General features: G+C 41.9%; 2 protein-coding genes across 5 annotated transcripts in view; both read right to left on the bottom strand.

Moving 5' to 3' along the window:
• The window catches only part of stat2 (signal transducer and activator of transcription 2), a 15,644-nt gene extending 5,703 nt beyond the window's left edge, over window positions 1-9,941 (bottom strand). The window contains exons 1-22 of one of the 3 annotated variants that reach the window (XM_058402169.1): window positions 9,723-9,941; window positions 8,580-8,711; window positions 8,305-8,449; window positions 8,127-8,225; window positions 7,699-7,791; window positions 7,542-7,620; window positions 7,323-7,402; window positions 7,080-7,228; window positions 6,133-6,291; window positions 5,959-6,048; window positions 5,807-5,866; window positions 4,128-4,148; window positions 3,934-4,027; window positions 3,756-3,803; window positions 3,229-3,312; window positions 3,049-3,147; window positions 2,566-2,701; window positions 2,318-2,370; window positions 2,139-2,233; window positions 1,748-1,887; window positions 1,102-1,290; window positions 218-272 (exon numbers count right to left, since the gene is read on the bottom strand). In XM_058402169.1, coding sequence (XP_058258152.1) covers window positions 218-272; window positions 1,102-1,290; window positions 1,748-1,887; window positions 2,139-2,233; window positions 2,318-2,370; window positions 2,566-2,701; window positions 3,049-3,147; window positions 3,229-3,312; window positions 3,756-3,803; window positions 3,934-4,027; window positions 4,128-4,148; window positions 5,807-5,866; window positions 5,959-6,048; window positions 6,133-6,291; window positions 7,080-7,228; window positions 7,323-7,402; window positions 7,542-7,620; window positions 7,699-7,791; window positions 8,127-8,225; window positions 8,305-8,449; window positions 8,580-8,710 — 2,099 coding nt within the window. In that variant the 5' untranslated portion in view covers window position 8,711; window positions 9,723-9,941. The remainder of the gene's footprint in view (window positions 1-217; window positions 273-1,101; window positions 1,291-1,747; window positions 1,888-2,138; window positions 2,234-2,317; window positions 2,371-2,565; window positions 2,702-3,048; window positions 3,148-3,228; window positions 3,313-3,755; window positions 3,804-3,933; window positions 4,028-4,127; window positions 4,149-5,806; window positions 5,867-5,958; window positions 6,049-6,132; window positions 6,292-7,079; window positions 7,229-7,322; window positions 7,403-7,541; window positions 7,621-7,698; window positions 7,792-8,126; window positions 8,226-8,304; window positions 8,450-8,579; window positions 8,712-9,722) is intronic. The other 2 variants (XM_058402167.1, XM_058402168.1) reach the window with 2 other exon arrangements.
• A 7,118-nt stretch (window positions 9,942-17,059) lies between these two features.
• apof (apolipoprotein F) lies at window positions 17,060-22,071 on the bottom strand. Of its 2 annotated transcripts, none has more exons than XM_058404025.1 (2): window positions 21,818-22,071; window positions 17,060-21,194 (listed from the first exon to the last, which is right to left on the bottom strand). In XM_058404025.1, exon 2 carries the CDS (start codon window positions 21,172-21,174, stop codon window positions 19,951-19,953), a length of 1,224 nt encoding a protein of 407 aa, XP_058260008.1. In that variant the 5' UTR covers window positions 21,175-21,194; window positions 21,818-22,071; the 3' UTR covers window positions 17,060-19,950. The 2 variants fall into 2 exon arrangements, with proteins under 2 accessions (XP_058260008.1, XP_058260007.1); XM_058404024.1 differs by having other exon boundaries at window positions 17,064-21,194; window positions 21,833-22,068.
• Between the last annotated feature and the right edge of the window lie 4,405 nt (window positions 22,072-26,476).

The raw sequence follows: 26,476 nt of genomic DNA, 5'->3' as shown, positions 1-26,476 counted from the left end.
ATGAGGAGGTCACTGTGGTACAAGAGGAATAAAGCACTGGAGTACATGCTGCTACTGGAAAATAATCAGCTTCAAGAGTAACTGCACTGGTTCATTTACTAGAACAGCAGCAGCGCACACACACACACACACACACACACACACACACACACACACACACACACAGTTTCTGTTCTTACATAATTAGTGCATGAGAACGTAAAGAACAAATACTTACTCTTTAGAAACAAAGACCAGCTTGGTTTTAATGTATTTAATGTACGGGCTTTCCTCTGAAACACACACACACACACACACAGGTTAAAAAAAAGTAAAATATTGGCATATACATAACAACACTCAGGTCTCCTCTCGTCTGAGCTGATGAGAACCATGTAGACTCAGCTCTGTATCAGTTTTAAGTGTGTGTGAATTCATGATCAGTAAATACAGACGCTCTTCATTCTCTGACATTCTCTTTCAGGTGGTTAGAAGTGGGCGGGGCTAGACTGGAAGCAGGTGATGTGGTGATGTCAGCGAACCCGTGAACCAATCAGAAATAAGAGTGTTCAATAGCTACCTGTTTCTGTATCCTGACCACAGAAGCTAAAGTGACTGTCTGGCTTTCTCTCTCTCTCTGTCTCTCTCCCCTCTCTCTCTCTCTCTCTCCCTATCTTAGTCTCTCTTTCCCTCCCTCTCTCTCTCCCTCCCTATCTCTCTCTCTCCGTTTCTCTCTCTCAGTCTCTCTTTCCCTACCTCTCTCCCCCCCCATCTCTCAGTCTCTCTTTCCCTCCCTCGATCTCTTTCTCCGTCTCCCTCTCTTTTTCTCTGTGTAAATGAATTTAAACTAAAAATTGCTCAGATGTATAAAAGTACGGCTGATTTTTATTTTTTGTAATAGTCTGTGTATTTTGATAAAGTCAGTAAAATGATCATGCACTGATTTAATCGCCTGAAAAAACTCCATTAAAAGGTCATTAAATTTAATTTAAATAGTTTAATAATGAAGCTGATCACAAAGCCAAAGATGCTATGTGCTGCACTGAGTAACAATCTGACCGCAATGTGTAAAGTGTGTTGAGATAAACATGGTGTCATGGTTACGGTACGGTCCAGACTCACCTCCGGTCTTCTCGTTGTAGTACTTGCCGAAGGCCTGGTCTTTCGGGGTGTTGGGGTACAGGAACTGCAGTGGGTACACCGGAGCGTTCTCCGCCTCCATGATCTGAAAGTTGCGCAGGATCTCAGGGAAAGGAATCTGCTTGAGGTCAAAGCTGGTGAAGGGCTGCACCGTCCTCACGTTGGGTTTACCTGCAGGTACAAAACACACACTTGGCTCAGGACTTACACAGTGTGCAGGAGTTTATGGGGTTAAAGTACAGTTAGATGTTTAAACACTACATAAACTGGCAACCAATCAGGATCAAGCATTCTTCCTATTTCTGCGTGAAGTCTACTAGGCTGGTCTGAGCTCAGGAAGTTCCATTAGAGGAAGATGATTCCTGGCTACGCTAATGACTCTGACAGGAAAAGTGGGAGGATCTCAAACTCTCTGTCCATCTCTCTGAGGATCTCAAAGGTCCTCTGTCCATCAAGCAAGGGGGCGGAGCAACAAACAGTGAGGAAGAGTAATGTTTAATGGAAAATCACTGGGTCAGAAAAGTTGAGAGGAAAACAAATGGTTCACTTGCATAAATCACACCATGAGAAACCGAAACATTTGTGTGTGTGTATGTGTGTGTGTGTGTGTGTGTGTGTGTGTGTGTACCTGTGTTAGAGTATTCCACCCAGCTGAACGTGATCCCTCCGTCTCTGATGCTTTCACTGAAGCGCAGGAGGAATGTTCCACCCTGCTTCTTCTTCAGCAGAACCTTCTCCGTGCCTTTACTCACAAAACCCATGATGGATCTACACACACACACACACACACACACACACACACACACACACAGTTTCAGTTAATTTTTTTCCTTCTTCTTCAGGTTTCTTCATGTAGAGCCTTTGTAGCTGATTATGATGCTGATCAAGGAGGTGTTCCTCAGGGTTCAGTACTCAACTCACTTCATCTCAATACAGAACCCGAGCTGTAACACACACACACACACACACACACACACACACACACACACACGGGCACACACGCACGCGCAAACACGTACCCATCCTCCCACAAATTGGCCAGGTAAAGCTTCACCAGGTTCAGAATCCCATCCAGCCAAACCCACAGCGTGAAGTTCTGCCCAGGAATGTTCTCCTACACACACACACACACACACATTTACTCTAACTTCACACACGTACTTGCAGAAATGCTTCAGCAACAGAGTTCAGCTCTCACCTTGCTGAATCGGGTCCAGGATATTTTACAGTTCTCGTAATTGTCTTGTTTTCCTGAATGAATGAATGAATGAATGAATGAATAAATAAATAAATAAATAAAGCAGAAATGTTGTTAACTATTAATGTATACGTTAATAAATCTGTGTATCTGATAAAATCACACATGGATAAAAAATAAGAACACGATTGGGTGAATGCCACACCGCAGCTGCGTTAACGCTAACAGACGGCTAGCGCTGACTTTACCAAAAAACTTCTGTGCAAGAGTCTGAAGCTGATCTGTGTCCAGGCCTCGCTTAGCACACGACTGGAACTGCCAGCTCAACATCTGCCCCAGCTGTGACCAGGTCGCTACGGGAGAACTCGCAAAGAACACCAGGTTCTGATAAAGTACACACACACACATATATATTTTAGTGATATTGATGATGCTTACTATGTAAGTTTTATTCTGTATGTTAGAAAGAAGTGTCTGCATGTGTGTGTGTGTGTGTGTGTGTGCGCGTGTGTGTATTCGCATATATGCGTCTGTGTGTGCGTGTATGCATGCATATATGCGTGTGTGTGTCGGTGTCCGTGTGTAGTGTATATATAAAGTGTGTGTACATATGTATGTGTGTGTGTATAAGTGTGCACAAATATGTGCGTGTGTGTGTATGTGTGTGTGTGTGTGTATATATATATGTGTATGTGTGCATGTGTATATGTGCATAGGTTTGACTCTCTGACCTTGTGGTCAGTAGACAGCATGTTGAACCACAGTACAGAAGCCCAGGCGCTCTGCTGCTGGCTGGAGTTGGAGATCACCACCACAGGCAGAGAGCAGGTCTGACCACCAGAGGGGGACATTTTTCAGAAAAGTTTAAAACATTTCCTCATCTTTGTGAAGAATAACGTGAGGAGTCTCACCTCCAGAGGGACAGACAGGCCGTGCAGGTCGAACTGCGTGTTGAACTGTATGGTGTGGAGCTCCTCAGTCACGCTGAGGGACAGCTACACACACACAAACACACACACACACACACAAACGAACACACACACAAACACACACACACACACGAACACACACACACACGAACACACACACACACGAACACACACACACACGAACACACACACACACGAACACACACACACACGAACACACACACACACGAACACACACACACACACGAACACACACACACGAACACACACACGAACACACAGCAAAGCTGAGATTAAACTCAAACTGCATTAAATAGAACAGAATAAAATAAAATATATATTAAATATATTTAACATTTCTTCGCCTTGAATAAATGTAAAAGTTTTCTTTGCATTAAAAATAAGTTCTTTCAATGTCTAAAAATATTAAAATAATTATTTTAAAAATTATATTATATGAAATTATTATTTTAAAGTCTTTAAATAACACCAAAACCAGCAGCACTCACGTCACTGTTACTCTTCCCTCCTGATCCAACCTTACGTTCTTTCAGCGTCTGAGAGGAAACACACACACACACACACACACACACACACACACACACACACACACACACCAGGATTAAATAAATAACACGCAAAGCCTGAAAATGAAAAAAAAAATAATAATTAAAAGTTAAATCTCACCAAATGTCTGAAATCCGCCACCATCCCACCGTTCATGCTCTCGGACATGTTTAAAGCTTTACTGGACGTCCCCAGAACGTTGAACTTGCGATATCTTCAGCACACAAACAAACAAACAAATTAATTATTTTACTGTTAATAAATGTAAATAAAAAGTAAACTTAATTTAATTTTTTTTTTTTTTAAACACGTACCCTTTCACATTCGGAGCGTCCCTTAAACACAGAGACAGAATCACACGGTCACATCATGAGTCTTACGCTTGTTCACTGTTATATATACATACACATACACTACTCACAGAAAGTTAAGGATATTGGGCTTTCGGGTGAAATTTCAGGATGCACCTAAAATGCACTATAACATTTCCAGGTGAACTTAATTTGACCTTCTCTACCCTTTTGAATGCACATGTCCAACTGTTCAGTGTTTCAGTACTTTCTGCAGAACTTGCTGTTCTCTAACAAGGTGCTTAACGGCAAAATTCACAACTGGTGTTTGATCCATGAATCCACCAATAAATGTTCTGGTTCCATTAGAATTGGTATTTAAACAGTTCTCTTCATCATGCTGTTCACATTTTGACATCATGAGACCAAGACCACACCTAACAACTGATCAACAGTACCTCGCTATTGTGAGGCTTCAAACAGGATGTTCTCAGAGGGAAGTGGCTACTGAGCTTAGAGTGTCAGAGTGTCATCAGCAGGTTGGGACAGAGATACAGAGAGACTGGAAGAGTCACAGAAAGGCATAGAAGTGGACGTCCTTTGGCCACATCCCACGTTGATGACCGCTTCATTGTGAACAGTGCCCTGCGGAACCGGATGATGAATGCCACTCAACTCCAGGCACATTTAAGGGAGGTGAGAGGAACCCAAGTGTCACGTCAGACCATTCGAAACCGTTTACATCAGCGTGGTCTGCGTGCTAGATGACCTGCAAGGGTACCTGACCACACCCCCAGGCACAGGCGTCGGGCCAGGGAGCATTTACGCTGGACGAGGGACCGGTGGGCCTCAGTGCTGTTCTCTGATGAAAGTCGATTCACGTTGAGCAGAAATGATGGACCCAACGATGTTGGAGACGTCAAGGAGAGCGCTATGCATCAGCCACTGTTGTGGTGGTGTTACAGTCTGGGCAGGTGTGTCCACTCAATACAGAACTGCCCTACATCTTGTGAATGGTACAGTGACAAGACAATACTACCTGAATAACATCATTAATCCAGTCATTGTGTCCCTGCATGAACAATGCAGGCCTAATTTCATCTTCATGGACGACAATGCTCCAGCTCATCGAGGAGCATCATTAGGGAACGGCTGCTGGAGGCTGGGGTACCTCAAATGGAGTGGCCTGCACTTTCTCCAGACCCGAATCCCATAGAAAACCTCTGGGATCAGCCGAGTCGCCGTGTAGAGGCTCGTAACCCTGCACCCCAGAACCTCAATGACCTGAGGGCCGACCTGAGGGGCCGCCCTTCAAGAAGAGTGGAATGCCATGCCTCATCAGACAATAAGTCGACTCGTGAACAGCATGAGACGTCGTGGTCAAGCTGTAATTGATGGTCAAGGGCACATGACAGATTATTGAGACATTGAGATTTTTTGTTGTGGTATACCCACCACTGTTGTTGGATTTTGTTTCAGTAAATTGTTTGAGATGAGGAAATCACCACTGCAGCTTCTACTTAAATGTCCTACTTTCATGATATAATATCACTGTAGTGTGAACTTTTTACATTTTCCATAAATTTCACCCAAAAGCCAAATATCCTTAACTTTGACTTTTTGTGAGTAGTGTATATATATATTAAATATAAATATAAATATAAATATAAATATAATGTATAATAAATAAACAAAGTCCCTACATGTTAATGGACGCTGACACTTTCATGGCGTGGTTCAGTTCAGGAACCTTAAAGAGAAACCTGGAGACAGGTGAGATCAGGATAAGTCCGGTTGTTTGGCAGGTGAGGACGAAAGAGAAGCGAAGGTGACGTCAGGTGCATCAGACTTTTACCTGGTTTTGACTGAGAACTGGACGCTGGTGCGCAGGACTAGGGGACCCCGACCCTGAGGCATGGAGGGCTGCGTCTCCACCACGAAAGCGCTAAAGAAACACACACACAGGTTTAAAGTGGAGCATGTGAGTGTGTATTAGTGTGTGTGTGTGTGTGTGTGTGTGTGTGTGTACCTCTTCAGCAGAGCAGTTAGCAGTGTGTCCACTTGTTCCTGTAGGACTGGTCTTTGGGTCTTGATGGGATCTTCATCATAAGACAACTTGCCCTGAAGCTCCTCCAGTTTCTGCAGGAACTTACGCAGTTGGATCATTCCGTCCCCCATGGCAGTGAACCTGTCCAGGTCCAGCAGAGAGCAGAGATCAGACAGGGATTAGCCGCGGTACACAGCTGCAGGACAGATTCATTTGGTCGTGCTTGCACTGACGCTGAAGCAGCTCGTTAAGTCGACTCGATTAAATCACAGAAGTTTTACAGTTTTCTTATGTAAGGAGACGTTTCTTTAACATTTATGGAAGGAGTCTCCAGTGACGTGTAACAGTCTGAAATAAAGCTGTGCTCTGATATAATATTGCGACTTTAAAGTTAAAAGATTCTTTTCTTTTCGGAAATGAAGAGTCGACTTTTGTCGGTGAGCCGAGTCAAATGATTCAAATCATTAAAAGATATGAAGAGAAATTTAATTTAAAAAAAGAAAAAAGAAAATAACAAAGATCATTTAAAATAAATAAATAAATTTTATACATACACATCTATCTATCTATCTATAATAATTATTACTTTCAGAAGACAATAAATAAATACATAAAAATAATAATAATAAATCAATAATTATAATAAATAATAAAACCTTTCAGAACAAAAACAAATAAATAAATAAATAAATAAATAAATAAATAAATAAGAAAGAAAGAAAGAAAGAAAGAAAGAAAGAAAGAAAGAAAGAAAGAAAGAAAGAAAGAAAGAAAAAGAAAACCGTGCGAGTATAAATGACATCACATTCTGTATCAAAGTGGTCTCTGACTGGTCGTTTTTTTAAATAATTCCAAGAATCTTTATTGTGGTGGTTTATTTTGTTCTATTGAAGTTACTGATGGGATTATTCCAACTCGTAAAGTCGTACCACTTCTCCAGAGGTTCCAGGTTGGTATCTTCTGGAGCCCCGATGCAGGAGACCTGCTGCCTGCGTTTCCACTCATTCAGCTCCTCCAACAGGATTCTCAGGAGACGATGAGCAGTCTCCAGCAGAGACTCCGTCTCAAAGAGGAACGACTGAGGAACACAGAGCTCAAAGCTCTATCGAAGAACCAGCTGAAACACCGTATACACGTGCACACGTCACACACACACACACAAAAACATGTACCTTTCTAGCGTTGTTGAGTCTGTTGAGCATCACTTTCAGCACGTTTATCTGCTCGTTTTTCTCTGCTTCATCTGTCGTTCCTGAAAGCATGAAGATCTGAGCTCATAAAATATTCACATATGCATTTATGTCTACATATATCCATATATAATGTGAAAGAGGAAACAGTAAGGGATGTAATGACACTGAGGTTCTGATGAAGATGAAAGCTGATCTCACCATCCATCTTGTGCGTCTGGTATTTGAAGTCAAACTCATCCTGCTGCTCCTCCAAACACCTCAGTGAGTGCTCCATGGCCTGCAAATCAATTTATCCGTCAGTACATCAATCATCCTTCCATCAACAGCTACACATCAGAGATTCACCGAGACACACCTGAACTTTGTTCTTAAAATCTCGGATGCTCTTCTCTAGGTTTTTCTGAGTTTCCGACTCAATGGAGTTTGGCTGAACCTGTAACATCTGCACCTGAGACAAAGACAAGCAAGTTAGGGTTGGAGGTCAGGGTTGGAGGTCAGGGTTGGAGGTCAGGGTTGGAGGTCAGGGTTGGAGGTCAGGGTTGGAGGTCAGGGTTGACGGCTGGGGTAGGAGATTAGGGCTGGAGGTTGAGGATAGGGTTGGAGTTAGAGGTTGGAGAAGCTTGCTTTTCATTTTCATGATGCAAAACCCTGTCCACCTTTTTTACATTCCACCACCCAACACCACCACACTACATTACTTTTACACTGATGAAGTTGATAATGATGTCAGTAATGACTGCATTGACAGTAATGATTAAATTTCAGTAATAAACAGTTTCTCACTTCCTGTGGCAGCTCTGCAGCCTCCAGAATCTCTCGCTCTTTAATCAGGAACCAGTTGATGGTTTCGGCCAATCTGCACGGATCTTCCTGGTACCTCTGCTTCAAACAGATGAAGCTTAATCATATAAAAATTCTTCCTGTCCAGTAAACTGAAAGCGAGAGGAGGAACGAGTTTTACCTGAAACTGTTGTTTGAAGTGACGGAAATTACGGTGCATGAGGAAATTACTTTCCTGCACAAATCGGCTGTACTGATTATCCAGGTTCTCCAACAGGATCTGGAACAGGACCACGGCCCGGGACGAGTCCCAAGAAGCCCCTTCCCTAGTGACACACACACACACACACACACACACAATCTGATTCATATGTTTTTTTTGCTTGTTCAGTTATTGAGTCATTCATTTCAGTGTGTATGTGTGTGTGTGTGTGTGTGTGTGTGTGTGTTACTCACCAATCCTGCTCTTCTAGCCAATAAGCGAGATATTCTCTCACATCCATGGGCAGAGCGTTAGAGTGGTACAGCTCATCTAACTTTTGCAGACACACCAAGTCAAGCTGCTTCAGACGCTCCCACTGCGCCATTCTACACACACATACACATACACCCAAGATCTGATCTCAGAGGAGAACTGAACTGTGCTGGACACACACACACTACTGTCCTGTTTGAACGCACGTCACTTTACATTTATATATATTTATATTAATCCTGTTTACGTGTCACTTTAATATCTGTATCACTGTATACACTGTTCTTTGCACATTGTCTTGTTCATTGCACAAAGTCGGCCTATATGTTGTTTGTCTGCACTGTCTTGTCTTGTCTTGTCTTGTCTTGTCTTGTCTTGTCTTGTCTTGTCTTCCTGTGCACTTCTGTTGTACGTCTAATTCTTAAAGACTGCACCTTAAGTATAGTTTAATTTTTTAGTTTAATGTTTAAATTATAGTTTAGTTTTATCTCTATGTTATAGCTCTGTGTTTGTCTGTGTCTCTGTACTTTGTCTGTGTTCTGTGTAGCACCTCTGGTCCAGGAGGAACGTTGTTTCACTTCACTGTACTGCATCTCATATATATGGCTGAAGTGACAATAAAGTTTCTTTGACTTTTTCAACCAAAAGGTTTTCTGTGTGGAAGGAGTCTCCAGTGTCAATGGTAAAGCTGTAGCTTTCAGTTTTCTGACCTCTTCAGGACAGAGGAAACGACGTCACCGGAAGTTGTGCACAAGGTTTTCCCGTGCAAGGCTTCATGAAATTACAGTGTGGACGATGGGAAAATAAAACTAATGAATAAAACGCAACTTGGGTCATTCGTGGCTTAAAAAATCTTACACGTTTAAGTCTCTGTGATGATAATAAACCCCAAAAAAACAAATAGACGAAGGTCTAATTTTAAAGTTATTATATTTTGATTTTTCATATTTTATTAATAATAAGGACTTGAGACATGTTTACGTGAAACACCTAGCTGCCGTACTTTACTCTTTACACTTTAAAAGCGAGCTTTAATGCTTTAAGACTTTAAAGGAGTTAAGTAATTATTTAAACAATTTAATTTATGACGTGATTGACAGTCAGAGCTTCACCTGGACACTTACCTGAGTTTGACACGTTCCCTGGCTGCTTTATAACGATCAGATCCACAGAGTAAAGCAGATGCACATTGAACTGGTGTAAATGATGTAGTGATCCACAGCAGCGGATTAAAACCTGCCGGTAAACACAAACAAACAAACAAACAAACACACACATAAACAACTCGCTGCTGCGGCTCCGAACTCAGCGCTTCCTTTAACCCCCTCTCCGCGAACTCTGCAGCTGATTGGTCAATCCCAGCCGATTGCGTTGTGTGTTCTGCTACACGATTGGCTGTTGTGTATCCCAGCTCCCGCCCTTAGAGCAAGGTACACACGTGATTGAGTGAGAAGACTACGATTGGACGGCAGCTCCGTCAATCAAACTTTCGGAGGGGGCGAACAGGAGGAACAGCCAGAACGAAACCTAAGCAGTGAGGATCAGTTCTTCCAAGAAATGACGCTTCGAAAGTTAAAGTGCGTCACTGCAGCGCGGGGCATTTAAATCAGTGGGCGTGGTCACGTGTTTAATTAAAGTAATACAGTAATCCCCCGCTATATCGCGGTTCATATATCGCGGTCCCGGTATATCGCGGATTTTTATTTGGAACATAACTAATTTTTTTCGCGGATTTTCACGGTATATCGCGGTATTATTTACTGATTTACTTATTTTTGTTGAAATAAGGTAATTTATTAATAAAAATATAATTATTAATTACACAATATAAACATTAATTGCACCTTCTAAGGCTTCTGGCAAGAAACATACATACACACAGTACTCACTATAAATGTGATATTTCTACAAATTTACCCAAAATTCATCTCGCTATATGCTTGCAAATGTTTTCTGTGTGTGTTTAAAAAGTGTTGGAGGGTCATTTATAAAATCATTTGGGGGTGGCGTCCGTGTATCACGTTTTTTTCGTTTATCGCAGGTGGGTTTGGAACGTAACCTTGTTTTGATGCAGTTAGTTGTTGTTTTGATTTAATAAACATCCTTAAATTTGACTTGTGCATCTGTTTATGGACAGTGTGAAGAATATACAGAGTGTACAAGTAAGTACTGAGTAGAGTCAGGATTAGGGTCAGGGTCAGGTTTGTGGATATTTACTTTTTATGTAGCTCTTAAATGAGCTTTACTTGGCACGGGTGCACCCTAGAAACTCCTATCAATCAAAGACATTCAGGTCTTTTTGAGGAACAGGTGCCTTATGTTTAGCCCTTTTGGGCAGTGCTGATGTCCTTGAAGGGGTTCTGATTGGTTAGGGTTAGGGTTAGGTGTGACCTTTCACTATGCTCCCAGCATTCATCAGCTTGTAGTTTTTGTGGCCTACTTTCTCTCATCACCAGTAGAGAGCTAAAAAGGCTTTTTCCTGTACTTTATTTTTCCTGATGACAGTTTGTTGAACAGACAGTGTGCTGGGTGACTGGAGTCCATTGTGATTTTGCATGCCCTCCTATTCCTATCTATATAAAATTTATATACTTTTTTAAACCTTATATTAATTGACTTATTTATTACCAGCACCTTGACTGCAGTTGTAGTGGAGTTTTTTGTTTTTTTATATGTTAAAAGTTTTTTTTTTTAACTCATTTAATTTGTTAAAATGGTTGGTCAGTAAAAGAATCTTGAATCTTGAAGTTCAGCTGCTCTCACAACTCTCTGGAGGGCCTTTCGATCTAGTGCTGAGCAGCTGCCATACAAGACAGTCAGGTACCCTGGTAGGAGGCTCTCAATGGTGTGTCTGTAGCAGTTGGTGTAGATTTTAGGGAGGAGGCAAAACTTCTTGAGCCTCTGCAGGAATACAGTCGCTCACGAGCCAAGACAAGTCATCAGAGATTAGATGTTTAAGGGGGCGTGGCTATCCTCCTTAACTCTCCTTGATCATCCGTTTGGACTTTGGACATTCTGGTGTTGAGTCAGAAGGTTCTATCATTGCACCACTGAAATGAGATGAGACCCAAGATGGAAGTATCATCAGGAAACTGAAAGATAATAGGGCTGAGAACACAACCCTGTGGAGCACCTGTGCACAGAGTCAGAGTGGTGGAGTAACTGGCACCAAATCTCACCAATTGGGGTCTGTTTGTCAGAAAGTCCAAAATCCACTTTCACAGGTGAGTGTTTGATCCTAAGTTTTTAAGCTTTGCGATGAGTTTGGAAGGGATGATGATGTTCATCTGTCCATCTGTTTTTCCTGTATGCAAACTGGAAAGGGTCCATCATGTCTGACAAGGAGGAACAGATGAGGTTTTTAACAAGCCACTCGAAGCACTGGAGGTCAGCGCCACAGGGCGGGCGGTAGTCTTTCAGCCAGCTGACAGCAGACTTCTTAGAAAAAAAAAAATCTAAATAATACAAAAGTAACTGATAAAATTATATTGTTCACATTAGTCACATTAATAACACAGCACAATATTAATGAACTATAATCAAGAATCAAGAAGCTTTTATTGTCATTTCAACCACATACAGCTGGCGCAGTACATAGTGAAATGAAACAACGTTTCTCCAGGACCTGGTGCTACATAAACATACAACAACAAGTTCAATACAAAACAACAAACACCACCACAGAGCTAGGACAGAAGTTTGTCTTAGCCACGTAAAGGGCACAGTGTGCAGCTAGGTGCAAACAGAGCATAGACAAGACAGTGCAAAAGACAATAAATACAATAAAGACAACACAAAAGAACACAGGACACTTAGCGCTGAAAGGAAATAAAAGAATGTGTACTGGAATGTAAGTGAAATAAAATAGATAAAGTGAAATGATGTAGAAAAATGTATTGTGCAAAAATATTGTGCAAAAATACACAGCAGCGGTTGAGGTAGTGCAAATAGAATAAACATAAGTATAACTATAGCAGCGGATGACAGGTAGAGGTAGTGCAGTAAGTAATGAACAGTACAAATTATGTGTGTGTGTGTGTGTGTGTGTCCACACAGTCAAGAGAGAGTGTGTGTATCTGTGTGTGAGAGAGACAGAGAGTTAATATACAGTTCAGTCCTGAGTGAGAGTGTGTGTGTGTGTGAGAGAGTGTGTGAGAGAGTGTAGAACAGTTCAGTCCTGAGTGAGAGTGTGTGTGTGTGTGTGTGTGTGTGAGAGTGTAGAACAGTTCAGTCCCGGGTGTTGAGGAGCCTGATGGCTTGAGGAAAGAAACTGTTACACAGTCTGGTTGTGAGGCCCGAATGCTCCGGTACCTCTTTCCAGATGGCAGGAGGGTGAAGAGTGTGTGTGAGGGGTGTGTAAGAGTGTGTGTGAGGAGTGTGTGGGGTGTGTAAGAGTGTGTGTGAGGGGTGTGTGGGGTGTGTAAGAGTGTGTGTGTGGGGTGTGTAAGAGTGTGTGTGAGGGGTGTGTGGGGTGTGTAAGAGTGTGTGTGAGGGGTGTGTGGGGTGTGTAAGAGTGTGTGTGAGGAGTGTGTGGGGTGTGTAAGAGTGTGTGTGAGGAGTGTGTGGGGTGTGTAAGAGTGTGTGTGAGGTGTGTGTGGGGTGTGTAAGAGTGTGTGTGAGGGGTGTGTAAGAGTGTGTGTGAGGGGTGTGTGGGGTGTGTAAGAGTGTGTGTGAGGTGTGTGTGGGGTGTGTAAGAGTGTGTGTGAGGGGTGTGTGGGGTGTGTAAGAGTGTGTGTGAGGGGTGTGTAAGAGTGTGTGTGAGGGGTGTGTGGGGTGTGTAAGAGTGTGTGTGAGGGGTGTGTGGGGTGTGTAAGAGTGTGTGTGAGGGGTGTGTAAGAGTGTGTGTGAGGGGTGTGTGGGGTGTGTAAGAGTGTGTGTGAGGGGTGTGTGGGGTGTGTAAGAGTGTGTGTGAGGGGTGTGTAAGAGTGTGTGTGAGGGGTGTGTGGGGTGTGTAAGAGTGTGTGTGAGGGGTGTGTGGGGTGTGTAAGAGTGTGTGTGAGGGGTGTGTGGGGTGTGTAAGAGTGTGTGTGAGGGGTGTGTAAGAGTGTGTGTGAGGGGTGTGTGGGGTGTGTAAGAGTGTGTGTGAGGGGTGTGTGGGGTGTGTAAGAGTGTGTGTGAGGGGTGTGTGGGGTGTGTAAGAGTGTGTGTGAGGGGTGTGTGGGGTGTGTAAGAGTGTGTGTGAGGGGTGTGTGGGGTGTGTAAGAGTGTGTGTGAGGGGTGTGTGGGGTGTGTAAGAGTGTGTGTGAGGGGTGTGTGAGGGGTGTAAGAGTGTGTGTGTGGGGTGTGTGAGGGGTGTGTAAGAGTGTGTGTGAGGGGTGTGTGTGGGGTGTGTGAGGGGTGTGTGAGTGGTGTGTGTCTGTCCTCACTGTCCCCTGAAGGGTCTTGTGATCTGAGACGGTCCAGTTCCCAAACCAGGCAGTGATGCAGCTGCTCAGGACGCTCTCCATGGTCCCTCTGTAGAACACAGTCAGGATGGGGGGGGGCTTTCCTCAGCCTCCTCAGGAAGTAGAGACGCTGCTGGGCTTTCCTGGTGATGGAGCTGGTGATAACACTGAGTGAGACAACTAAAGATAGAAATACTGCAACAGATTTTTTTATAAAAAAATAAATTTGTAAAAGAGGAATCATGCTTGATTGAGCAACATTTTTCTTTTAATAATTTAAGTCTAATCGTATTTGTATTAGAATTAAACTAACATTTTCATTGGTTCAGAGATTTCTACACTCCATGAATGAATGCCATGATTACAAATATCGTGTAAAACTATTATTTATCTGTTACTCCTCTGCTGAGGAGCATCAGTGACCTCAGCAGTGCAGAGATTCACCATGCTGTCATGTCCTGTGTTTAATGTAAAATCAGCTACTTTATTTACACACTGATCACTGATGTGACACCTGAGCCTCTACTGCCTGTTCACCCCTAACTGTGTTCCTCTGCAACTCCAACATCTCCAACATCAAGTATGCAGATGATGCCACAGTGACTGGTCAGATGAATCGGCCTACAGGGAGAAGATCCAGAGCCTGCCAGCATGGTGTTCCACGAACAACTTCACCCTCAATGCCATGAAGACTAAAGATCTCACTGTGGACTTGTGGAAATCTAACAGCAGCAGTCTCTCCCCTATCTACATCAATGGGGCTGAGGTAAAGCATGTCTCCAGCTTTAAGTTCCTCGGTGTCCACATCTCAGCTCTGGTTTGGATGGAGCAACAGCATCTATACTTCCTGAGAAGACTTAAAATGTTTAATCTATCCTCCAAGATCTTAACTAATTTTTTTTTACCTCTGTAGCATTCAGAGCATCTTGATGAGTTCCATCAGAGTGTGTGAAAGGAAATCACTGCAAAGGCTGGTGAAAAAAAACACTCAACACATCATCAGCACCCAGCTTCCTAATAGCTGTCTCTCTGTATATGTATACCTATTTATAAACACTGTGTATAGTATGTGCATAAGACGGTGAGGAACATCATAGAAGCAGATCCCATATCTGTTCCTCTGATGTTCCTCACCATCTTCTGCAAATACTATCTATCTGCAGCAGAGATATCCAATCTTATCCAAAAGGGCCAGTGTAGGTGCAAGTTTTCATTCCAAACAAGCAGAAGCCACACCTGAGTCTACTGAAAGCCAAGATCAGATGATTACAGAGGTGGAATCAGGTGTAGCTCCTGCTTGATTGGAATGAAAACCTGCACCACTTCGGCCCTTTTGGATAAAATTGGACACTTCTGATGTACAGTACAGTGGTACCTTGGTCCTCGACCACCCCCATGTTCAAATTTTCGGGATTTGATTGGAATTTTTGAGTCAATTTGACCTCTGTGTACGGAAATATTTCCAATGTACGACTCGACCATCAGGAACGCCGGTTCTTATTTCATACAAATATCAACATTTTAAATCAGTGTTCGACCCAACCTGAAAAGAACTATTGTGATCGCACACCAGGGGAGATTCTAGGATTTTCATTTAAGGGGGGCTCAGCCCCCAATGAGGGAATAGTAGCAAAAAATAAATTAAATAATTTAATTAAATAAACATTTGACTAACATGATAGGATGGTGAACTTCCTACTGCCGTTTTCATATGAAATTTGAAGGGGACTGAGGTGATCACGAATTTGTGTACAGTTTATGGAGAATCGCAGAATTTTTAGGGGGGCTGATTAGAAATGTTAGGGGGGCTAAAGCCCCCCTAAAAATGGCCTAGCAACCCCCATGCAGCACACACTTTCCATGCGGCGTACCCTGGCAATGTTGCCAATGAGGAAAGTTGTGAGATCAACCATCGAGTTGAAACAGATTAATTCGTTTCACATTATTTACTATGGGGAAAAATAATTTGGTTTTCAACCAAATTGGTATTCAGCCAGACTTTTGGAACGCATTAAGGTCAAACACCGAGGTACCACTGTATCTTTATAGCACTTTTAGTGTTGCTGTATTTACAGCATGCTGCAGGTAGAGGGCGTGGTTTAGTACAACTGAGCCTTAAATAAAAACAGTTAAAACTATTTTTTTTTTCACTGCATTTGATTAATTCATTTTTATATTATTTTATAGACTGCACTTTTATTATATTGTATGTCTACATGCTTGTTTGTGTCAATGTTATTATTTCATGTACTATTTATTTCTTTATTTTACTACTTTTATTATCAGCTGCTGCAGTAGAAGATCATTGTGCAGTGGTAGCTCAAGTGGTTAAGGTTCTGGGTCATTGACTGGAAGAGTTCAAGCCCCAGCATTGTCAAGTTGCTAGTGTTGGGACCTTAACCCTCTCTGCTCCAGGGGCGCTGACCCAACCTCCAAGGATGGGATATGTGAAGAAAGAATTTCGCTGTAATGTGTATTTTTTTTTTATTTAAGTTCATCCAGGTTTGTGAGATCCACAAGGCTCAGTTCTGGGGCTTCTGATATTCTCTCTATAAACTAAATATATTGAGTTGAGCAACGCCTCAAGCGCTGATTTTAAGCTGATGACGATGATATCTTTTGTTCTGCCTTCTCTACTTTTCTAAAGAAAGAGAAGAATAACATGAGTAACACATTCTTCATTATGCCACAGCGCTACATCTTTATTCCACGGTTCATTTGAAAACATTCCTCCTTCCCACGTAGCCTTTACCTCTCCTTTTTCTGACTCTTTTTAGCAGTACACTGCGATGTCATGGACAAGTTTCACAAGTTCTTACACAAGAAGCCGAGTGATGGTGTGACGTCGCCGTGCCACGCTTCAGGGACACTGGAACGATCCAGCAAGTCGAAACAAATGAACCTCAAACCTGATCAGCTCTCCAATAAGCCACTGACACTAACATGGACCTTGTTATTATTAACTATTCCAATTAAGCATATTGATGTGAACCAATATGTGACACAACCCACATTTTACAAAAAAAAATTTCTGAGAGATTCCCTGAGAGTGAAACGACAATCAACAGCATTTAACCACTTCAAAAATCTGGAATATAAATCTCTCAATCCTTTAAAATCTTCAAAACTAACATGCCTCCATGAATAACCATAAAAACACTCACTCAAAACAACTGAATTTAAATATTAAATAGTTACATAGTTTTTTTCAAATTTGATCGATTTGATTCAGATTCAGAATCGTTTTTGACTTCGATTCATTCAGACCACACTTTGAAAATAACTTTCAAAATAAATAAATAAATAAATAAACACAATACATCATTACTCCTGTTGTTTTGGCATGTGTCACTTTTATACCACATGGTTTTTGAGTTCTGGACTCTGATTGGTGGATCAGGTCTTGATTTATTCTCTCTAACAGCAGCTCTGACTGTAGCGCAGGTTTTTATTAATACACCTTATCATTTCTATAGCAACAGTTCATTCACATGTGTGGAAGGAGTCTCCAGTGTCAGTGCTGTGTAACAGTCAGAGCTGGAAATTTTCCCACATCTTCAGGACAGAGGAGTTCTACACGAGGAGCAGAGAGACGTTGGTGAGGGAAAGACCGATATTGCCAAAAGTTTTGGGACACCCCTCCAAATCACCTCCAGCATACCAAGACATTTTGGGGATGATCCAAACTCACTCATCCATGTCTTTATGGACCTTGCTTTGGTCACTGGTGTACAGTCATGTTGGAACAGGAAGGGGTCATCCCCAAACTGTTCCCACAAAGAGCATGAAATTGTCCAAAATGTCTTGGTATGAAGCTGAAACATTAAGAGTTCCTTTCACTGGAACCGGGGGACCGAACCCAACCCCTGAAAAACAACACCTGAACTCAATGATCTGGAGGGGTGTCCCAATACTTTTGGCAAAATAGTGTAGCTGCTAGAACAGGACTTGATAAACTTGTGATATGATCAGTGAAATTGCTGTGGTATAAGAGGAATAAAGTGTGTGCTGTTAGAGGAAACTAATCTAATAAAGATAAGAATACAAATTAATCTCCACAGTAAAGTCACGCATAGCCAAAGCTTGTTTCTGTAAGCACTTTTACAACAAAAATAAAACGTTTCAGTAAGAAATTTTCCAATTTCTTTATTTCTGTCGCTATAAACACCTGACAGAAAGAGATGTATAAAGTTTTAGATATACTATATAATCTACATCAGGTATAATTTGTATCATCGTATCATCGCACTGTTAGTAAATGAATCATTCAGTCAACTGAAAACCCTGACAGATGTCTTTAATCTCTTTAACACCTGGACACACCTGGAGCCTGTGATGAGTCACATGTCCACTTCACCCCACAGCAAAAGATCTGATTGTTTAATTACTTCCTGGCATTTTTATAATGTTTTTCATAAAGTACGCGCCAAAGCTGGAACTAAAGAGAAACACAGATAAAGATCAGAGTGAGGATGAGATGAAAAAGATTTTAATCCAGAAAAACATGACTGCAGTGGAACATATGAAGAATTTAGCTTTGTTTAAAGTCAGTAAAATCAGGGTAAACTGCTGTGTTCTCATTTTCAAGTCAGATCTCGGACATTTTTGCACACATTAGATTAGATACTGTGATGTTTTAGAAACCAGCCTTTTCCATCCTGCCAGGCAGGAGGAAAAGAGGAAGGCCAAAGAGGAGGTATATGGATGTAATAAATGAGGATATGAAGCTAGTGGGTGTAAGTGTTGAGGATGCAGAAGATAGAGATAGGAGGAGAGAGATGATTCACTGTGGAGACCCCTGAAGGGAAAAGCCCAAAGAAGGAGAAGAAGTAGAAGAAGAAGAAGATTGAAGAGTATGAACGTGTGAGGATGTGTGTAAGAAATTCTCTAAAGTAAAGATGGCTTCTGAAGTAAAACCTGAAAAGCCTGTGTAATGGGTTTATTAGAAAAATGCCAGTGTACTGACTTGCAGTTTTCTCTGTGGAAGAAGAGGAGAGTTATGTGATCGTTACTGCAGAATTCTCTGGAGTTTTAGTACTGTTCAAATTTTATTTATTTGTTTGTTTGTTCGTTTATAAATAATTACACCATTGTTTTTTTGTAAAGTGTCTGAACAGGAAAGTGCTGACGAGGTCTTTGTGATATTGTGAGTATGAATCTTGACAACACCCAAATTTGGTCATGCTGACTGTGTGGGAGGGGTCTCCCCTTGTCAATCACAACGACAGAGGTCAATCAATCAGCGCATCTGTGAGCTCATGATTTACGATGCCACGATTAGTGACGCAGCAAGAGCAACAGTTTGAAAAGAAATCTCACAGGCGAAGACTAAACTCAGGGGAAAATGGAAAATTTTCTTTTTAGAAATAAGAGCAGTATTTGTAAGCCTAGATTATATTTTCTCTCGTCTCTTACTTTAAAACTGAAATGAAGCCAAGTTTAAAACACAATGCAGTAAAATACAGAAGAAGAGAGGGAGTTCCTAACACAGGCACAGATATAGTCATGTTATGGTCATGTGACCTACTAATCCTCAAACGTGGCCATGCCCCCTCCAGTTAAAATACTCGAAATGTTTGTGTGATGAGAGTCATGAAGATACACCCATCTCTGTGTATCTACATATACAGAGATCACTAATCCCATGTGAACTGATAGATCCTCCTTAAAATATATAAAGTATTTGATACTGATAGTGTTTTAATAAAAGAATCGGTTGTATGAACTTTCTTTCTAAGGAAGTTTAAAACCGTGACTCTACGTTCTATGCATTATGTTATGTTTATGTGACCAATCTGCAATAAAACATGCGGCAAGCTCCACCCCCAATGCAAATATAAAAAGAAACACCCAGCTAGAAATGTTGGCACCCTTTTTATAGCTTTCTGAAAATTGTGTTGCTAAAAGAACGGTTCCTGATGTATAGTGGAAAAACCTCTGATCGTGATTTTCTAGTCGTTCTTTGTTATTACTGGAAGCTGAAGGTTTCTTCCTCCCAGCTGTTCTGGTTCATGAGCAGATCTTCCTCCTGGTTCATTTTGTTCAGCACATATTTAACCCCAGCTTTTAAGCCCGTTTTGAGCCCCGCCCCCAGTGCGTATCCGGCAATGCCCGCGGTGCCGCCTGTGGCTGCCATGACTGCGTCGGTTCCTAGATCCACGGCGGTCATCAGGGCTCTTTCTTTCGCTGTATCCGGGCAGCTCATGGAGGCGTAATAAACAGCCGTACCCAGGTTATAGAGGGTGGAGACCGCGGGGATCCACTCCACCACCTTATACACACGCTCCTCTTTATCATTCGTGCAGTCTGGCTGAAGTGAGGCATGTCTGCGCCAGCGTACAGGCCACTCCACACATCTCTGAATCCAGCTCTCCGATTGGTTAGCAGGAGATGGCATGAGCCAGCTTCCCGATCTGAGGACAAGGTGGTACGACTGAGGGCTGGAGGGATCTTCCTGAGTCACACCTGCACAGACAAATCCCAGATTTTGGCAAACACGCTTTGCTTCATTGAGACGCATCTTTCCGTGATCAACCTTCTGACCTAATAACACCGTGTCCTTCATCCTCAGCCAGCCATGATATCGCCTCTCTAAGCCAGGAGCATTTTCACCCTCTTCTACATCCTCCACCAGCTGTTGGATGTTAAACATCATAGCTTTCAGGTGACGTGCCGACTGACCGCTCGGTTTTGACGGAATGGATACGGATTTTAAACTATGTACAGATGACTTTCTCATCAGAGCTACTATGTCCTCCAAAAGCTCCTGTGTGTCGTCTTGTCCCAGCATTGTGAACAAGTTCCTCACCAGTCCCTCAGCTTCCAGTTCACATCCTGCAGACACCAGTACAGGCACCATGACCAGGCTCAGAAGCTTACTTGAAAACCCTGCCTCTTTCCAAGGCCCCGCCTCCAGCTCCACACAGCTCAAATTCCCATTGAGATGCACAAGACCACGTAAAGAGTCCGCAAGGCCAGAAACCAGGCGCCAGACGAGGTCACTGTGAGGTTCTTCATCTCGGATGGACCTCGATTCCTCTGGTGGGATTGGAGATGAGGACAGAGGAACCATGGAGAAAATGTCAGACCCTATTCTGTTCTTGAAGCGAGGAGGGGGCGGGGCTTGGGAATGAGCCAAGTCAGACAGCAGGAAGTGGATCAGGAGCAGAAGGCGAAGTTTGTGACCCCACATCGCTGTAATCAGTCCGAATTCTAGAAGATAAACAGAGTGAGAATGAGTCACAGCAGCGGAGGGAAAATTTTTCAGTCCCTTGTACTTAATTACATAATTACTTAATTAGCTTTCTCTGAATTCCAGTCCTTATTAGAGCTAATGTGTTTCCTCAAATCACCTTAAAATACTGAAAAGCCACCGAGGGAAACTGGGTCAGGTATTTGACCTTACTCTGACTCTGACTTTGACTTTACTTTACTTTGCGCTGAGGAAGTTTATATAAACGTTTTTTATTCTGCAGCTTTTTTCTTGTTGAAAACCTTCATGAAGTCCAAACAGAAATGTCCTGATGTTACGTAGTTTTGGTCTGAAGCCAGGAGCAAAGTTCAGGTCACAGTCTGGGGCATTTCAACGAGCTTTTTAAATAAAGCAAGAAAAATAATAGTAATGTACTTCAGTGTTTATTATTTATTGATTTATTCATTTATAAACTGAATGAAGCATTTTGGCTATTTGACTAGGTTTACGTACATAATTTGTCATACAATTTTTTTTTTTTGGGGGGGGGGGCAGGTTAAATAAACACCTAACATGTTCTTCAGCTTGATTTTAAATATAATTCTAGACAACATTCAAAATGTCCAAAAAAAGGAATACATACAAAGTTTTCTCATACCTTATTTTCCTCACGACAAAGGTATGTGCAATTTCTCTCTCGTGGTGTCTCTGGATTTGGTTTTCTCTCTCTCTGTGTGTGTGTGTGTGTGTGTGTGTGGTTGGGAATGGGGGTGGGATTCAGGGATTCACGTGGAGTGTCTTGTCCATGTTTTCCAAAGACACACTGTTTATCCTCTCTTTCCCTTTTTCTTTCTTGTCTCTCTCTCTTTCTCTTCTGTTTCTGACCCAGATCTTTTATAGAAGCTCCTCTTTTTGGGCCTCAGAGAGAGGGAGGGAGTGTGTGTGTGTGTGTATGTGTATGTGTATGTGTGTGTGTGTGTGTGTGTGTGTATGTGTGTGTGTGTGTGTGTGTGTATGGCTAGCCAGTGAAGATCTCCCCGAGTGTTTTAAGTGTGTAACAAGTGAAGATGAGTGATGTGTAATGGAGGTCATTTTTCTGGTTGCTCAGTGGATCATCATGTTAGTAATTTGCACAGTAAACACACAGCCCCAATGCTACAGTAAATGATTTATAAAGTAGGAAAATACACAGAGGGAGCCGTTGTGACTGTGTACTGTGTTTGTGCTGCCATCATGTCAGGCATGTTCCCAGATCCCTCACTGGGATTTCCAGTTAAACAACAACTTTCCATGTTGGAGATCAGGATTTTGAGTCCAAAACGATGCCAAAATAATTCCTCAAACTTTTCCTTTACCTCATCTGTTCTCATTCCTCTACCTCACCTGTTTTCTCTTTTCTACCTTGCTTTTTTATTCGCCTGTTTTCAATCAACTTTCCTAACTGTTTTAATCCCTCTTCATCGTCTGTTCTCATTTCTCTGTGTTTGTATTATGTTAGAATTGTACATAGCTTGAAACAAACTAAACCGGTTGAAGAGGAGTTCTGGGAACACTGGCAATGGCTCTGAGGTCTGTTACTCTGTGTTCTGTATCCCTGTGTTCTATAACTGTGTTCTGTAACTCTGTGTTCTGTATCCCTGTGTTCTATAACTGTGTTCTGTAACTCTGTGTTCTGTATCCCTGTGTTCTATAACTGTGTTCTGTAACTCTGTGTTCTGTATCTCTGTGTTCTATAACTGTGTTCTGTAACTCTGTGTTCTGTATCTCTGTGTTCTGTAACTCTGTGTTCTGTATCTCTGTGTTCTGTATCTCTGTGTTCTGTAACGCTGTGTTCTGTATCTCTGTGTTCTGTAACTCTGTGTTCTGTATCTCTGTGTTCTGTATCTCTGTGTTCTGTAACTCTGTGTTCTGTATCCCTGTGTTCTGTAACTGTGTTCTGTAACTCTGTGTTCTGTAACTGTGTTCTGTAACTCTGTGTTCTGTATCTCTGTGTTCTGTAACTCTGTGTTCTGTAACTCTGTGTTCTGTAACTGTGTTCTGTATCTCTGTGTTCTGTAACTGTGTTCTGTAACTCTGTGTTCTGTATCTCTGTGTTCTGTAACTCTGTGTTCTGTAACTCTGTGTTCTGTATCTCTGTGTTCTGTAACTCTGTGTTCTGTATCCCTGTGTTCTGTAACTGTGTTCTGTATCTCTGTGTTCTGTAACTCTGTGTTCTGTATCTCTGTGTTCTGTATCTCTGTGTTCTGTAACTCTGTGTTCTGTATCCCTGTGTTCTGTAACTGTGTTCTGTAACTCTGTGTTCTGTAACTGTGTTCTGTAACTGTGTTCTGTAACTCTGTGTTCTGTAACTGTGTTCTGTAACTCTGTGTTCTGTATCTCTGTGTTCTGTATCTCTGTGTTCTGTATCTCTGTGTTCTGTATCCCTGTGTTCTGTATCTCTGTGTTCTGTATCCCTGTGTTCTGTATCCCTGTGTTCTGTAACTCTGTGTTCTGTATCTCTGTGTTCTGTATCCCTGTGTTCTGTAACTCTGTGTTCTGTATCTCTGTGTTCTGTATCTCTGTGTTCTGTAACTCTGTGTTCTGTATCCCTGTGTTCTGTAACTGTGTTCTGTAACTCTGTGTTCTGTAACTGTGTTCTGTAACTCTGTGTTCTGTATCTCTGTGTTCTGTAACTCTGTGTTCTGTATCTCTGTGTTCTGTAACTCTGTGTTCTGTATCTCTGTGTTCTGTAACTCTGTGTTCTGTAACTCTGTGTTCTGTAACTCTGTCTTCTGTATCTCTGTGTCCTGTAACTCTGTGTTCCGTAACTCTGTGTTCCGTAACTGTGTTCTGTAACTCTGTGTTCTGTAACTCTGTGTTCTGTAACTGTGTTCTGTAACTCTGTGTTCTGTAACTCTGTGTCCTGTAACTCTGTGTTCCGTAACTCTGTGTTCCGTAACTGTGTTCTGTAACTCTGTGTTCTGTAACTCTGTGTTCTGTAACTGTGTTCTGTAACTCTGTGTTCTGTAACTCTGTGTTCTGTAACTGTGTATCTCTGTGTTCTGTAATTCTGTGTTCTGTAACTCTGTGTTCTGTATCTCTGTGTTCTGTAACTCTGTGTTCTGTATCTCTGTGTTCTGTAACTCTGTGTTCTGTAACTCTGTGTTCTGTATCTCTGTGTTCTGTAACTCTGTGTTCTGTATCTCTGTGTTCTGTAACTCTGTGTTCTGTATCTCTGTGTTCTGTAACTCTGTGTTCTGTATCTCTGTGTTCTGTATCTCTGTGTTCTGTATCTCTGTGTTCTGTATCCCTGTGTTCTGTATCTCTGTGTTCTGTATCCCTGTGTTCTGTATCCCTGTGTTCTGTAACTCTGTGTTCTGTATCTCTGTGTTCTGTATCCCTGTGTTCTGTAACTCTGTGTTCTGTATCTCTGTGTTCTGTATCTCTGTGTTCTGTAACTCTGTGTTCTGTATCCCTGTGTTCTGTAACTGTGTTCTGTAACTCTGTGTTCTGTAACTGTGTTCTGTAACTCTGTGTTCTGTATCTCTGTGTTCTGTAACTCTGTGTTCTGTAACTCTGTGTTCTGTAACTCTGTGTTCTGTATCTCTGTGTTCTGTAACTCTGTGTTCTGTAACTCTGTGTTCTGTAACTCTGTCTTCTGTATCTCTGTGTCCTGTAACTCTGTGTTCCGTAACTCTGTGTTCCGTAACTGTGTTCTGTAACTCTGTGTTCTGTAACTCTGTGTTCTGTAACTGTGTTCTGTAACTCTGTGTTCTGTAACTCTGTGTCCTGTAACTCTGTGTTCCGTAACTCTGTGTTCCGTAACTGTGTTCTGTAACTCTGTGTTCTGAAACTCTGTGTTCTGTAACTGTGTTCTGTAACTCTGTGTTCTGTAACTCTGTGTTCTGTAACTGTGTATCTCTGTGTTCTGTAACTCTGTGTTCTGTAACTCTGTGTTCTGTATCTCTGTGTTCTGTAACTCTGTGTTCTGTATCTCTGTGTTCTGTAACTCTGTGTTCTGTAACTCTGTGTTCTGTATCTCTGTGTTCTGTAACTCTGTGTTCTGTATCTCTGTGTTCTGTAACTCTGTGTTCTGTATCTCTGTGTTCTGTAACTCTGTGTTCTGTAACTCTGTGTTCTGTAACTGTGTTCTGTAACTCTGTGTTCTGTAACTCTGTGTTCTGTAACTCTGTGTTCTGTAACTGTGTTCTGTAACTCTGTGTTCTGTATCTCTGTGTTCTGTATCTCTGTGTTCTGTAACTGTGTTCTGTAACTCTGTGTTCTGTAACTGTGTTCTGTAACTCTGTGTTCTGTATCTCTGTGTTCTGTAACTCTGTGTTCTGTATCTCTGTGTTCTGTAACTGTGTTCTGTAACTCTGTGTTCTGTAACTGTGTTCTGTAACTCTGTGTTCTGTATCTCTGTGTTCTGTAACTCTGTGTTCTGTAACTCTGTGTTCTGTAACTGTGTTCTGTAACTCTGTGTTCTGTATCTCTGTGTTCTGTAACTCTGTGTTCTGTAACTCTGTGTTCTGTAACTGTGTTCTGTAACTCTGTGTTCTGTATCTCTGTGTTCTGTAACTCTGTGTTCTGTATCTCTGTGTTCTGTAACTCTGTGTTCTGTAACTCTGTGTTCTGTAACTGTGTTCTGTAACTCTGTGTTCTGTAACTCTGTGTTCTGTAACTCTGTGTTCTGTATCTCTGTGTTCTGTAACTCTGTGTTCTGTAACTCTGTGTTCTGTATCTCTGTGTTCTGTAACTCTGTATTCTGTAACTGTGTTCTGTAACTCTGTGTTCTGTAACTTTGTGTTCTGTAACTCTGTGTTCTGTATCTCTGTGTTCTGTAACTGTGTTCTGTAACTCTGTGTTCTGTATCTCTGTGTTCTGTAACTCTGTGTTCTGTAACTCTGTGTTCTGTAACTGTGTTCTGTATCTCTGTGTTCTCTAACTGTGTTCTGTAACTCTGTGTTCTGTATCTCTGTGTTCTGTAACTCTGTGTTCTGTAACTCTGTGTTCTGTAACTGTGTACTGTAACTCTGTGTTCTGTATCTCTGTGTTCTGTAACTCTGTGTTCTGTAACTGTGTTCTGTAACTCTGTGTTCTGTAACTGTGTTCTGTAACTGTGTTCTGTATCTCTGTGTTCTGTAACTCTGTGTTCTGTAACTCTGTGTTCTGTAACTCTGTGTTCTGTAACTGTGTTCTGTAACTCTGTGTTCTGTAACTGTGTTCTGTAACTGTGTTCTGTATCCCTGTGTTCTGTATCTCTGTGTTCTGTATCTCTGTGTTCTGTAACTCTGTGTTCTGTATCTCTGTGTTCTGTAACTGT

This window comes from Hemibagrus wyckioides, linkage group LG11, assembly GCF_019097595.1.
Source record: "Hemibagrus wyckioides isolate EC202008001 linkage group LG11, SWU_Hwy_1.0, whole genome shotgun sequence".
Lineage (NCBI taxonomy): Eukaryota > Metazoa > Chordata > Actinopteri > Siluriformes > Bagridae > Hemibagrus > Hemibagrus wyckioides.
The sequence above is the reverse complement of the archived record's forward strand: the minus strand, read 5'-3'. Positions and strand labels throughout refer to the sequence as shown.